We start from the raw sequence: 14,007 nt of genomic DNA on the forward strand, positions 1-14,007 counted from the left end.
AGAGCACGGGCATTATTGTTTTAAAATATTTCGTTTGCACCATTTACAGTGTACAAATACTATTGTGAAAGCTTAAATACTGTTTGTTCAACCCTAAGTTATTTATTAAAAATGTGGCATGGTATTTATTTCTGATGATGACCAAAATGTTATATCATCCATTGCTTTGTATTTTTTATCATTTTTATTTTTTACTATTTAATACTATCAATGTTAACATTTTGTACATAATGATTTTGTGGTGGGGGGTATTTTGTATATATTTCATTATTTTTGATTGGAATGTTCTGTTTTTTCGATGCATTCTGGTCATGGCATTTTTAATTTTCTGTAGAAAATCTGGAATACCAGGACCAGAATGGGAGTTTGAAAACCAGGACTGGACCAGAATCTCATGAGGATATGGAGTTAGGTTGGATATGCTGTGATACAAAATTTGATGGATTATTTGACAATTGAAAAAAATAAACACATTAAATGGCATTATGCTTTTCTGTCCTTTGTGTCTTATCTTATTTTGAGACATCTGCTAGTATTTTTTTTTAGATATCAAACAATAAGAATAATTTTTTCCCCTATTTTTTTTTTCATTTTTTTTATACACGGCTTTATTTGCATGAAATAATTTATTATAGCCTATCCTACGCCCGGCCAGTTAGAGAGTCTGACATATTAAAAGACTGAAAGTTATTTGATTTTACTTTTTTTTACTATTTTAGCATTACGTATCATATATGTGCAATATTTGATTTAGTCACACAATCCTTGACAAAGGTTCAAGTATAACATTAGTCAACTGTAACACTAATTAAATAAACAGTTTAATATAATGACCAAAAATTCTTTTAAAGCCTTATATAAAACATATTACTTTAATTGAGTATTGGTCGTGTAAAATACTTCTAACTGTGTAACCACTCAGAAACGTAGTATCTTATTTAAATACTTTTATATTCTTACTTATTACCTGGCCTCTCCCATTTTATTTTGCCCAAAGTCAGGAGCCAAACTGTTAATACTGAATACATTTTGATTGCTTATGCCCTGTCTCATTTCTTTCCTACTCTCTTCCCTCCTGATATGTATCTTCTTAAAAGTTCCTATTAATGGTAAGTTTCCCTTCTTACCCACTGAAGAAACAGCTATGGGGAGGTGGATTTACTCTTTTAGTGTTTGTCGAGTCTGTCCAGTAGAACACTGCTTACTCTTCAAGCACTCTATAGAGTGAACAGTCGTGGGTTCCATACTATCTGTGACCAATACAGCTGGTTCTGTTTTGTGTTGATATGCATGGACATCTGTTTTGATCCATTTCATACATTGTGTAAGATCCTTTAAATACTGTTTAGTTCATGCTAGCTGTATGCATGATTCCAATGGTCTGTCATTGCTGGTCAAATCCAATTGTAGAGATGTCATTGAAGCTGGTTATTAAAATTGCAGCTCAGAAACATATTTGAGTCAGCTATATCCCAGCCATGCGTTGGACCAGTGATGGCTCACCTTTTCCTCTCCAATTGTTGTTTAACCACTTTTGCCATGAAGCTCAGCCAACCAAATGGTGGTAGAACATCATGGAATGCCAGATGTCATACTGTAAAGATTATTTCCATGGTGTATCCCATCTCAATGTTTGCCATAATGTCTTTCATTCTACCATGTTTGTAGCTGTTTTTTTTTTCTTTAATAAATTGCAGATTTTCCAGAATCCAATGCTCGACACTAGCTTATCTGTTGTTGTAAGGATTTTGTTCCAGATAAAAAGCATGAAATTACAAATATATTACTTAATAAAAAATAATTTATGTATAATAAGTAATGACAAACAAAATTAACGAATTGCTCAGCTATGTCTTAATAAAATAATATTTTATTTTATCCATCAATTCCCTCCCATCCTCATTATTTTGTTATTTCCACGACAACCCATTTTATATGTTTTTCCAATAGGGATTAATCGGGCCTCTGACCTCTTCTTCCTCTTGCATTTTATCTTTTTATAGATGAAAACCATCCGAACAGTGAAACCAGCAGCTTAGCCCAGTCTCACACATACAAGAAACGGGAGACAGCTGATGTCCCATACCAGACAGGCCAGCTTCATCCAGCCATCCGCGTAGCTGACTTACTGCAGCACATCACACAGATGAAATGTGCTGAAGGCTACGGATTCAAAGAAGAATACGAAGTGAGTATCTAACTCGAGCTCAGTGTGATGGCAGCAGATAGAGAGACAGCTGCCGCAAAAGGTATAATGCAGGAAAAACTTCAAATGTCTTTTTCATCTCCTGTAATTTCCAAAAAGAACTTTCAATATTTTATTTTGAACATTCATTATTAATATTTTAGATTCAGCTACATAGCTACATAACAGGTTTGAAGAGTTGACACCACTACCTTTCATCTCATTTCCAGCTGACAGGATGGTGTCTTTGAAGATACATAAAATATGATTTCTCTTATTGTTAAGTGTTTATCTGCTGGCCAATCGGTTGGAATATACAGAGTTCAGTTAGGTATGGCAAGAATGCCATATTGTACTACATATGACACTTAAGATATAAATATAATGAGTTGCCCAACAAGTTTTTTTTCTGTAAAGTACCAAGCATGTTGAAATCCTGTAACATCTCATTTTGCTCCATGGAGAGAAATCTTAACTCACATGTGAGATTGAGTCAGTAGACATGTGGATATCAAAGGTTTACCCTTTAACACTGATGACAGTATGCGTCATGTGTTTCTCAGACAAGTTAGTAGAAGAAGAAAAATGGAGACCGTGGAATTTGTGTACGGAGAAAAATAAGAAATAGAGGAATATTTCAAAAGGCTAGCATAAAGCTGTTTTCAAGCACTCATTTGTCTACATATTGCAAAGCGTATATTAATATTTTATTGCTTTCTAACAGCCTTTATTTATGAGTGTTACATCTTAAAGCAAAACGAGAAAGAAAAAGTTTTGCAGCTGTTCGAGTTGCTGGTATGGCCACATATCGATAGAAGATTGTTAATGTTCTGGATATTTCTGGCATTTATGTAGGAGAAACCTAAAACGTTTGTTGTTTGGTCCTTCAGTAAAGTGTATGTAGCACTGTGTTTGCACGTATAGCATCTAGTTGTGTTTCCTTGATATTTGTCCCTTATGCAGATGTAGGTAAAAGGAAAATAATCTCAAAAATCAGTTACAGGATAAGGAGGTTGAAGATTAGAATCAATATGTTGGATTAATAATGTTATATGTGCAGCATTTTGCCTTTTATCCTGACCTCCTAATATACGCCACTGTCTTCTATTAATGACACATTTACTTACCTAATTCTTTTACATATTCTATAATTCCTTGAAGCAAGTGTTTAGCAACATATTCTGGTACTTCTACCCACATGGAGAGAGAAAGTGGCAGAGCCATCTTGCCAAAAACTAACGTTCTTTGATGGGCCCTTGGGCTCCTGCAGACCCGCATGGAGCCATGGAGAGAGAATCAGGTGGCCCGCCATGGCCTTGCTTCTTTTTTTCAGGAGGGGTCAGACCTCCCACTCAGAAGGAGTAGGACTTACTGTATGGAGCAAATTGTGCTGCAGGCAACAGCCAATGCAGAGTTCTTCTTCTAGCTGCAGCCTTAAGGCTGGCTGAGGCTCCAGACTTGGGAAGAAGGGGGGAAGGGGAAGGAGCCAAAGCTGAGGAGGGGTGATTATTTATATATAAATAACCACATATCCCCTGCCCAGTGATTTTATTCTGTGTGGGAGTCTGGCTGTGCCTGCTAGCCACTGGTGTGCTGTCTGGTGAAGTGGCTGGTGGCAGTCAGTCCAGCCAGGTTATCTAGTAATAATTAATCACTGTGGGGAGGAAAGGTAGAGGATTGGGCCTGGAACGACACCTGACCCTGTTCCCTGGTAATAGGGAGAACTATTTTACAATGGTTTGCCCATTTTCCTGGGTTACTGTAGCTAATGGTCCTTGGAGGTCTGCTGACATGCAGAGCTCGCTGCCAACCATGAATGCAACTCTGTGCATAGAAATACACGCAGAATTAACATTAGCCATAACGCTTGTTCCGAGTTTGCTAATAATGCTGCAATAGGCGTAGTTGTCCTCCAGCAGCTAAAGGATTAAATTACAGTCTCTTCCACTGGACTCTTCCACTGAAAAATGGTTCAACGCCGTGGAATGCTTGTCTTTGATTGACTGCTGGCGTGCCATTTTTGCTTGTTAGTAACTGTCAATCAGTTTCAAAATTCTGAAGCACTTCAAGATGACCACATTCAGAAAAGCTGTAAGAGCTTCGTGTAGCAATTATACTTAAATTTACTATAACTTGATTAGCTGAAAATAACATCAATCTGCTATGAATATTATTTTAATTTGATGTATGTAAGGAAAATTGCAAGCGACAGGGTCACTTTAAATATAATGAAAATATGACTTCCGTGCTTGAGAAAGTACACCATCCATCTTGCATTTACAAATACAATTAATTTACATGTTCGACAACTGATGAATTGCCTTATTTGCTTTATTTTCAGGCCTTATAATGGTTGATATATTTCTTTTGCTAAATAATTGAGGTGTTCATTGCAACAGCGCTTTAAGCACCTGTTCCATTACCATTCTTTATGGGAATAGTACTGAATGTAAGGAGAGATTTCTAAGCACTAATGAATTAAGCCGCAGGCTTTTACAGAATAGATGATTTACTTTGGCATTTTGTCTTTTGATCTTCCATGGACTATTGTAACAGAATAGAGATAAGGTAGGATCAGAAAGGCAACCGTCAAAAAGAAAGCTATGTAAGAACAGAAGGATGCATTTTATTCTTTGTATAATGTTAGTTTTCTGTTTTATTACATTTTTTTTTTATTTGGAAAATAATAAACAAACAAAACAATATATGTTTATTATTTGCAGATACCCCATAAAACATCAACATTGAAAATTGATTTGCATGTTTTTGCATGCAAATAAGCAGCGATTAATTGATTTGCATGATTAAATGCTCTTGAGAGCATCCATCAAATAGTTCTCTTGTATAAGAAGGAGTACTCTGTGGGAAAATACCTGTTAACTCCTTAAGGACAGAGGCAATTGAGCAAGATCTGATGAAAAAACAAAACATAGAATTTGAGTACCGTATATACTCGAGTATAAGCCGAGTTTTTCAGCACATTTTTTGTGCTGAAAAACCCCAACTCGGCTTATACTCGAGTCAGAGTCTGTATTATGGCAATTTGCATTGCCATAATACAGACTGGGGGGAGAGGGGTGCTGGCAGAGCTATACTTACCTTTCCTGCAGCTCCTGTCAGCTCTCTCCTCCTCCGCGCCGTCCGTTCAGCACCTCGGTCAGCTCCCAGTGTAAGTCTCGCGAGAGCCGCGGCTCTCGCGAGACTTACACTGGGAGCTGACAGAGGGAGCTGCACAGACCGCGCGGAGGAGGAGAGAGCTGACAGGAGCTGCAGGAAAGGTAAGTACAGCTCTGCCAGCACCCCTCTCCCCCCCCACTGAACTACCAATGACACTGGACCACCAGGGAAGGAGCCCCCCTCCCTGGCCAGCTAGCAAGCAGGGAGGGGGGACGAAAAAAAAAAAGATAATAAAAAAAAAAAAGAATAATAATTAAATAATAATAAAAAAAGAATAATAATATAAAAAAATAAAAAAAAATAATAATTAATAATATATCAAATGCCCACCCCCACCAACACATACACAAACACACACTGCATCACACACTCACACTTCATTCATATACACACACTGCACTCACACACACTGCATTCACACACACTGCATTCACACACACTGCATTCATACACACACTGCACTCATGCACACACTGCACTCATACACACACTGCACTCATACACACACTGCACTCACACACACACACTGCACTCACACACACACTGCACTCACACACACACACTGCACTCATACACACTGCACTCATACACACACACTGCACTCATTATATACACACACTGGAAATAAATATTCAATTAATATATACGCACACACACTGCACTCATACACACACACACACTGCACTCATACACACACACACACTGCACTCATACACACACACACACTGCACTCATACACACACACACTGCACTCATAAACACACACTGCACTCACGCACTGCACTCATACACACTGCACTCATACACACACACACTGCACTCATACACACCCACACTGCACTCATACACACACACTGCACTCACGCACTGCACTCATACACACTGCACTCATACACACACACACACACTGCACTCATACACGCACTGCACTCATACACGCACTGCACTCATCCGCACACTGCATTCATACGCACACACTGCATTCATTATATACACACACTGTAAATAAATATTCAATTAATATAATTTTTTTAGGATCTAATTTTATTTAGAAATTTGCCAGTAGCTGCTGCATTTCCCACCCTATACTCGAGTCAATACGTTTTCCCATTTTTTGGGGGTAAAATTAGGGGCCTCGGCTTATATTCGGGTCGGCTTATACTCAAGTATATACGGTATGTTAAGCACAAAATATAGTTTATAAAAAATAAGGTTAGTATCAAGACATTTGAAATGTGTCAAATATTAAGTAAGTTAGTTGTATCACTCTTGGAGAACTAATTTCTTTCAACCATTTGTAATATTTCTGGATGTTTCTCCATCTTATGTTTTATACGTATGTCTTTAAATATTCATTAAAATCATTTTTAAAAGGATGTTAAACCTGATATCAATGCTGCTTGGTGGCAGATTTAAGGGGGCCCTCAGCTACAGAAGTGAATTAATTCATATAGCTTTTTAGCAAATAGGACTTCATTGGCCATGCAGAAACTGATGTTCCCCATTGTGTCTAATACTGTGCAGTCTGATCATAGCTGACGTGCCGCTACTGCAGAAGTTTGTCAAACCGGAGGAGAAGCTGCTGCTTTACATATAGGGAGTGTGTTAATATTTGGGGGCAGATTTATCAAAGTGTCGCTAAATTTTTACGTCATATTTTATGCACATTTTTTATAAAATTTTATAAAAATCTGCTTGTGTTTCTTTTACAACTTAAATGTAATTTCTCAATATGTGATATATTTTTGGTGATGCAACAGATTTAGTAGTCCTTCTGCTAATCAAGTGTTCAGTTTTACTTCTCAATTTGGCTGTCTTCTGGAATGGAATATTCTTTGAAAAGTGGCAGAATTTACAATGAAAGAAATACTTTGCCTAATGTTAGTGTGTAATTTGAATTTCAATTAATTGTTTATTGAGTTTTCCTTTTATATATTCTGATGTGTTCATGCTCCTTTTTTTGCACCAGGTCATCTAGTTATAAATATATATAAAATAGTTCTTCCGTGTGATAGCTGTTTAAGGGGTTCTATAGTGGGTTCTCTCAATTTAAGCTTTTTAGTGTGTGCATTGGTTATCCTGGTTGATAAATCCACTGAATTTATGGAAATCTATAGAGTATATACGGTATATATCGAGTATATACGGTAATATGTCTGTTCAACCATAATTTACCTTTTATATTAGGTGATCCCACACTTATTATACATCATATTGTTTAAGAGAAACAGGGCTTTAATTTCACAACTTCGCTTGTGTTTCACATATAAATATGTATATATGGAACACAATTTAATATGAATAAAATCTAAAAACGTTTGACAAATGTTAGTTTTTACTGAAATAAAACACACATATTTGTATGCTCTGTTGTCCCATAGGTACAACAACCCCCCTATGTACAGATGTCATAGTGTTTTTGAAAATTGCATGGTTAAATAAAGAGCTTGCCCATTTCAGTTTTTACACATTGAAATTTGCCAGATTGGTTTGGTGGACCTATGTTGCATTTGAGACCATATGGCAGCCCAGGAAGGAAAATAAATCCAATCATGGCACACCATTTGCAAGTAGTCAACCCAGTGTATTCAAAATGGTGTATGTCTTTTTTAGTAGCCACCTAGTCACACACCCTGGCCAAAGTTAGCGTTCATATTTGTTTTTTAATTTTTCACAAAATAACTGCCCTTTCACAATGATATCATCAGCATTATATCATACTACTCTAAAACACTCATATTTGTCTTCAGTGATGTATTGCAAGTACAACAGTACCCCCATGTCCAGGTTTTATGGTGTTTTGGAAAGTTACAGGGTCAAATATAAGGCTTACCCATTTCAGTTTTTACACATTGAAATTTGCACGATTGGTTTGTTGGACCTTTTGTTGCATTTGAGACCATATGGCAGCCCAAGAATGAGAATTGCCCTCATCATGGCATACCATTAGCAAAAGTATACGACCCAGGGTATTTAAAATGAAGTATGTCCAGTCTTTTTTTAGTAGCTACTTAGTCACAAGCCCTGACCAAAGTTAGCGTTCATATTTGTTTTTTGCATTATCGCACAAAAACTACATGTTCACTGAGGATATCATAATCGTGATAAATGTTACTATTTTAAACACTCATATTTGTTTTCAGCAATGTCTCAATAGTACAACAGTAGCAGGTTTTATGGGGTTTTGGAAAGTTACAGGGTCAAATACAGGGCTTGCAAATTCAATTCCCTAACTTTTTGATTTTGTATTTTGGCACCACAAAAAACGTCAAAATAAACAGATACAACAAAAAATAGTGTAATATGTCTTAAATGGTTTTACAGACAGTTAAGTATATAGGTGTCTCAATCACACTTTTAGGAGCTACTGAGAGCTCTGCTGTTTAGCACTTTGACGGTACAATCCCCTTTTTGGGATATATGTAGATCCACAATTGTATGTGTCCAGTACGACTCCAGCATATAAATTAAAGCAGAGAGGTTCTAATAGTGCAATATGTTAAAATGTATAAGGTGCACAAAAGCAAAGTATCCTACTTACACTTTGGAGAGCAATAAAATTGCTCTGGTGAATAAAGCCTTGGTGGTATAATTCCAACCTGAGGATGTGCAGGAACCAGGTTAGTTGTTCAGCAACAAAACAACAATATGATGTTGAAGACAATACATTTTATTTATATATATAGTAGTTAAAAGTAATATTACATGTAAATAAAATACAAGAATAAAATATATAGATATAAAGAACTTCTCTAAGGTCACATTTTATGCGTTTCTCCCAGCAGGGCTTTTCTGTATCTGCCACATTTCTGTATCTTACGCAAGGTTTGGGAATCCTTTAGATTTACTGCTGCCTTTTCACATTATAGCGAGCACCTACCCCTTCTTTTTTCTTGACATATTTATGGAATTACAGATTTACACAATTACAGAGGATCCAGTGGTACAAAACACAGCTGTAGAATGGGAAGGGAGTCTCGCTGGTCCTCTGTTTTATGAGCTACCATTTTATACGTAGGATGTGCCATGTGTATCCTGAGCCAAAATGTCCAATGTGTATTAGGCAGAACCAGGGTTATGTAGACCTTAATACTGCTCTCCCCATCTCTCCTTCAACAATTTCTCCAAAACATATATGGCATTTGCCATAAATATTTTTTTTTATTTCATCATACCCCAACACTTAGCAAATGATGCCAGGTTGGAAACTCCAAAAGCCAACACTGTTTACACCGGTGAGCATTTTTATATTGATTATGCCATGAACGAATCATCATTAATCTCCTCCTTGAGTTCTCTTTGGTCAGTTAGCATACCCAGAAATAAACCAAAACACATCAGACCCCATAACCACTAAAGGGCCCTACAGTTGTTATGGTGCCTGATGAACACTGGCATCTCCCATTGTAAGTTGTTAAACCATTTTAGAGCCATTTGACTTCTTCCCAGTTTAAAAGTCAAAGAAATTTAAAATAATTTGTCTACTTACATTGCGAGGTTCCAGGGCAATCCTGGCACAATACATGCTGTAGTGTGCTGTAGTGGTAATGGTGCTGAGTGTGTTCCTTTAATTTTGAATATAGTGTAAGCCATGTTTTATCTTGCTTGTAAACTATCTTTGCAAGTTTACAATATGAATAGGCTGTTTTAACATTTATAATGAACCATCTATTTTTTAAAGATTATTTTGCAAAACCATCAGAAAGCATCTCCTCTGTCTAGTGTTTATTTGTTTTTTTAGAATTTTTTTTATTTTTTTTCACATTTTTTATTCAAACATTGTAATGTGCAGTGAAGCAGCATGTTGGTAAAATGTTCATCACTTTACGCTAAATAACCTCTTCAATCCTTTTATATTTTATTATTTCCCATTAAATGGACATGAAAAACCTTTCTTCGATTTGTAGCAGCTTAAATTATGCAAATGATTTTGAATGTAATTATAATGTACCCGTTGTTAATTATAAATACAGCCTTTATTTTCATATAGATAGTATTTATGTCATTTGAATAATTAAGTATTCAAGTACATTGCCAATTTTATGGCCAAACTATAATTCTTGTCTGTTTACTTGGAAATAAGACAGAGCATCTAGTTTATTTCTCGTAGCTCACACTCATATATTTTGACTGTGCAAATAATGAAAACTAGATTTTAAAAGGACAATTTAGGCACCAAAGTCACTTCATCACTTTAGTAAAAATGATTGTAGGGCATAGATGCTAGCCTTGCATTTTTGTTTATGTAAACAGAGCTACAGTGGGACCTCGGTTTACGAATTTAATGCGTTCTCCGGGACGTTTCTTATTGAGAAAAATATGTAAACCGAAATGCGGTTTCCCATAGGAATGCATTAAAAATCAATTAATCTGTTCTGGAGGTCAGAAAAAAAGTCAATATGAGCTGGCATGGAAACCAACCCACAATGCAGAACACACAATAAAAGGCATGCAAATGACGAAGCTCAGCTCCCTACCTTTCCACAGCTTGAGAAATGCACCCAAAAGTCCCATAACAACTGCAAACAATTACCAGAATGGCTGCAAAACTCGATGCAAAAGCCACTCCAACACCTCCATACTCGAAGCCACGTGCTGCCCACAGGCTCCAGCATGCAGGGGGCGGTGCTCTAAACCTCCCAGGTGCATTGCATCCTGGGGAAACTTGCTTTGTATTGCGAAAAAAAATTGAAGCTTAGGGATAACCCAGATAACTGGAAAGAATTTACTAGAGCAAGAGTTGAGTCAAAGACTCTGATGAGCTGTGTGCGAAACGCGCACGTCAGGTGCTCTCGGTGATCCTGGTAGACAGCAAAATCTAAGAAATTATTATTAGACAGGAACGTTTTCGTACATACAACCAGGATCCCGAGCTTTGGATATATTAAATACGATTATTTAATGAATATCTATGTGTGCTAAGGGGCTCTCTGAGATCCTGGTAGACAGCTAAATCTAAGAACTTTTTATCAGACAGGAACATTTTCGTTCATACAACCAGGATCCCGAGCTTTGGATACATTTGGTACAATTATTTAATGAATATCTATTTGTGTAATACATTGATCTAAATAGTATCTATCTGTGCACTTGCAATCATTCAGTGTGATATATATAGGACTAAAAGGGTTTTCTGGGGATTAAGGGAGATAGTGCACAAAAGACTAGTGTAATTAGACCAGGAACAGTCTGCATCTTGTATTAAGGTTCCGAGCCACTATACCCTATCCTCATTAAAGATTTATAGCCATTTAGGAGACAGTGACTTAGGTATCTACTGCAATACTTTAGAATCCTTCCAGAGCACTTAACGGCTTCTAGCAGCCAGCTTTCCACCTAGTGTTCTCATTTGCACTATAGGGGACTTTAATAATTCCAGGAATAACCAGGTTACTAAAACCTAATACAGGTGCCCTTGAAGGCAAAGTAACAGCATTTACTATATGTGAAATACACCATTAACCTTGGTGACAGCCATATAACATCAATAATATCGATCAAGTAATTTTATCCCTCCCCCAAAGATCCCTCCATTCACACTATAGTTAATGGATATATATGTCGTTCTGATTAAAAATTTAAAAATACGTAAAAGATTAATAATAAACAGACCTGAGCAAATGAGCACAGATTTATATACATCAAAAAACAACTTAGGCACAACTTTGTACTATAACAGGGAGACCTTTCTCTTTAAACGCTTTACTTCAAATAATTTAGGTATTACCTTGCATTAAACCCAACAACCCAGATAGTGTTTTGTATAATTGAAAATAAGGAGACCTTACACAGATTTAAATACACATAAGTACAGTTGTGACACAACAACCCAGGAAGTATTATTAATGGCATACTGATACACAATATTATCTTGCAACACGGACATAATTCTGTATTTTTGCAAACAACGAGACCCTACCGCACAAATATAGATTTAATTGTATAAGAATACAATTGTATTACTATTACCTAGGAAACAAATTACATAAGAGTATTGATTTTGATCCTATTATCTAGGAAACATTACAAATATTATATTGATACACTTGGATATAAATTCCGTTCTTTAATCTCACTTTTAAGCACCAAATACCATTTTCTGTCTAGCTATTTTATTTCAATTATTAAAGGACCACTGTAGGCACCCAGACCACTTCAGCTTAATGAAGTGGTCTGGGTGCCTGGTCCAGCTAGGGTTAACCCTTTATTTTATAAACATAGCAGTTTCAGAGTGCTATGTTTACACTGAGGGTTAATCCAGCCTCTAGAGCCTCTAGTGACTGTCTCATTGACAGTCGCTAGAGGCGCTTGCGTGCTTCTCACTGTGAAAATCACAGTGAGAAGACGCCAGCGTCCATAGGAAAGCATTGTAAATGCTTTCCTATGAACTGGCTGAATGCGTGCGCGGCTCCTGCCGCGCATGCGCATTCAGCCGATGACGTCGCTAGGAAGGAGGAGAGGAGGAGGAAGGCTCCCCGCCCGGCGCTGGAGAAAGGTAAGATTTTAACCCCTTCCTCTCTCCAGAGCCCGGCGGGAGGGGGACCCTGAGGATGGGGGCACCCTCAGGGCACTATAGTGCCAGGAAAACGAGTATGTTTTCCTGGCACTATAGTGGTCCTTTAACCCCTTAACGACGCTGGACAGAAATTTTCCGTCAAGGCAGACCTACCCTTAAGGACGCTTGACGGAAAATTTCCATCATTTACTAAGGTTAACGCCAGATCGCGGCGATCGCGGCGATCGTGGGGTTAACGCTGTTGCTGGGTGCCTCGGCGTTTGAGGAAGCCCAGCATCAGCCAATAACGCTGTCCCAGCACATGTGATCGCTGTGACAGCCAGTCACAGCGATCACAGTGCTGCTGGGATTTCCTGATCCTCCTCCCTCCACCTCTGTGTGTGTTTAGAAGTGGAGAGAGACGGATCGGTTGAAATTTTGTGTCTCTGACAGACACAAAGTATTTTAAAGTTAAAAAAATCCCTTTACCTCCTTTCCCTGTAAAAATTAACAAGGGTTTAACCCTTTGATCACTGGCAGCAGTGATCACAATACTGATCACAGTACTTTACTGAGATCAGTTTTTTTTTTTAACCCTCAGGGGTTAACTTTATTTTATTTTAAACCCTCAGGGGTTAAATATATTTAATTTATTTTTTTTACTATTATTTTCAGTTAATTAGTTAGCTGGGGTGGATTGAAGCTAGGGGGAATTGGGGAATCTAGCATTAGTGTAGCTAGGAAGCTGAAAAGTTTTAGAAAGTTATTAAAAGTTTGTAAAAGTTTATAAAATCATAAAAAAAGTGAAAAAAGGAAAAAAGAGGAAAAAAAGTAGTTTATTTTAAGTCAAAGCATTTCTGCTTTGCTAGGTGTAAGCACTGTGTTTAGCGGTGATCTGATTTCTGTTTTTACCCACAGGGGTTAATTTTTTTAAAGTTTTTAGAAGTTTTTAAGAGTTTTAAAAAAGTTAAAAAAAAGTATTAAAAAAAAGTTCAGAAAACAAAAAAAAAGTATAAAAAAAAGTTAAAAAAAACAAACAAAAAAATACGTTATTTAGTTAAAGTTAATTTTAAGCTTTGACCATGCTTAGAAGGTTTAGTGCCGAGGAGGCATATAATATATTAGCAGCCGACTCAGAGGCAACCGACAC

At 37.0% G+C, this 14,007-nt stretch overlaps 1 protein-coding gene across 11 annotated transcripts in view; it reads left to right on the plus strand.

The window, feature by feature from the left end:
- Positions 1-14,007, plus strand: part of PTPRM (protein tyrosine phosphatase receptor type M) — a 713,165-nt gene that overhangs the window by 535,742 nt on the left and 163,416 nt on the right. For 5 of the 11 annotated variants that reach the window (XM_063451546.1, XM_063451548.1, XM_063451549.1 and 2 more), the window contains 2 exons: positions 335-424; positions 2,004-2,188. In XM_063451546.1, the coding sequence (XP_063307616.1) occupies positions 335-424; positions 2,004-2,188 (275 nt within the window). The remainder of the gene's footprint in view (positions 1-334; positions 425-2,003; positions 2,189-14,007) is intronic. The other 6 variants (XM_063451551.1, XM_063451554.1, XM_063451555.1 and 3 more) reach the window with 2 other exon arrangements.

This window comes from Pelobates fuscus, chromosome 4 (genome assembly GCF_036172605.1).
Source record: "Pelobates fuscus isolate aPelFus1 chromosome 4, aPelFus1.pri, whole genome shotgun sequence".
Classification (NCBI taxonomy): domain Eukaryota; kingdom Metazoa; phylum Chordata; class Amphibia; order Anura; family Pelobatidae; genus Pelobates; species Pelobates fuscus.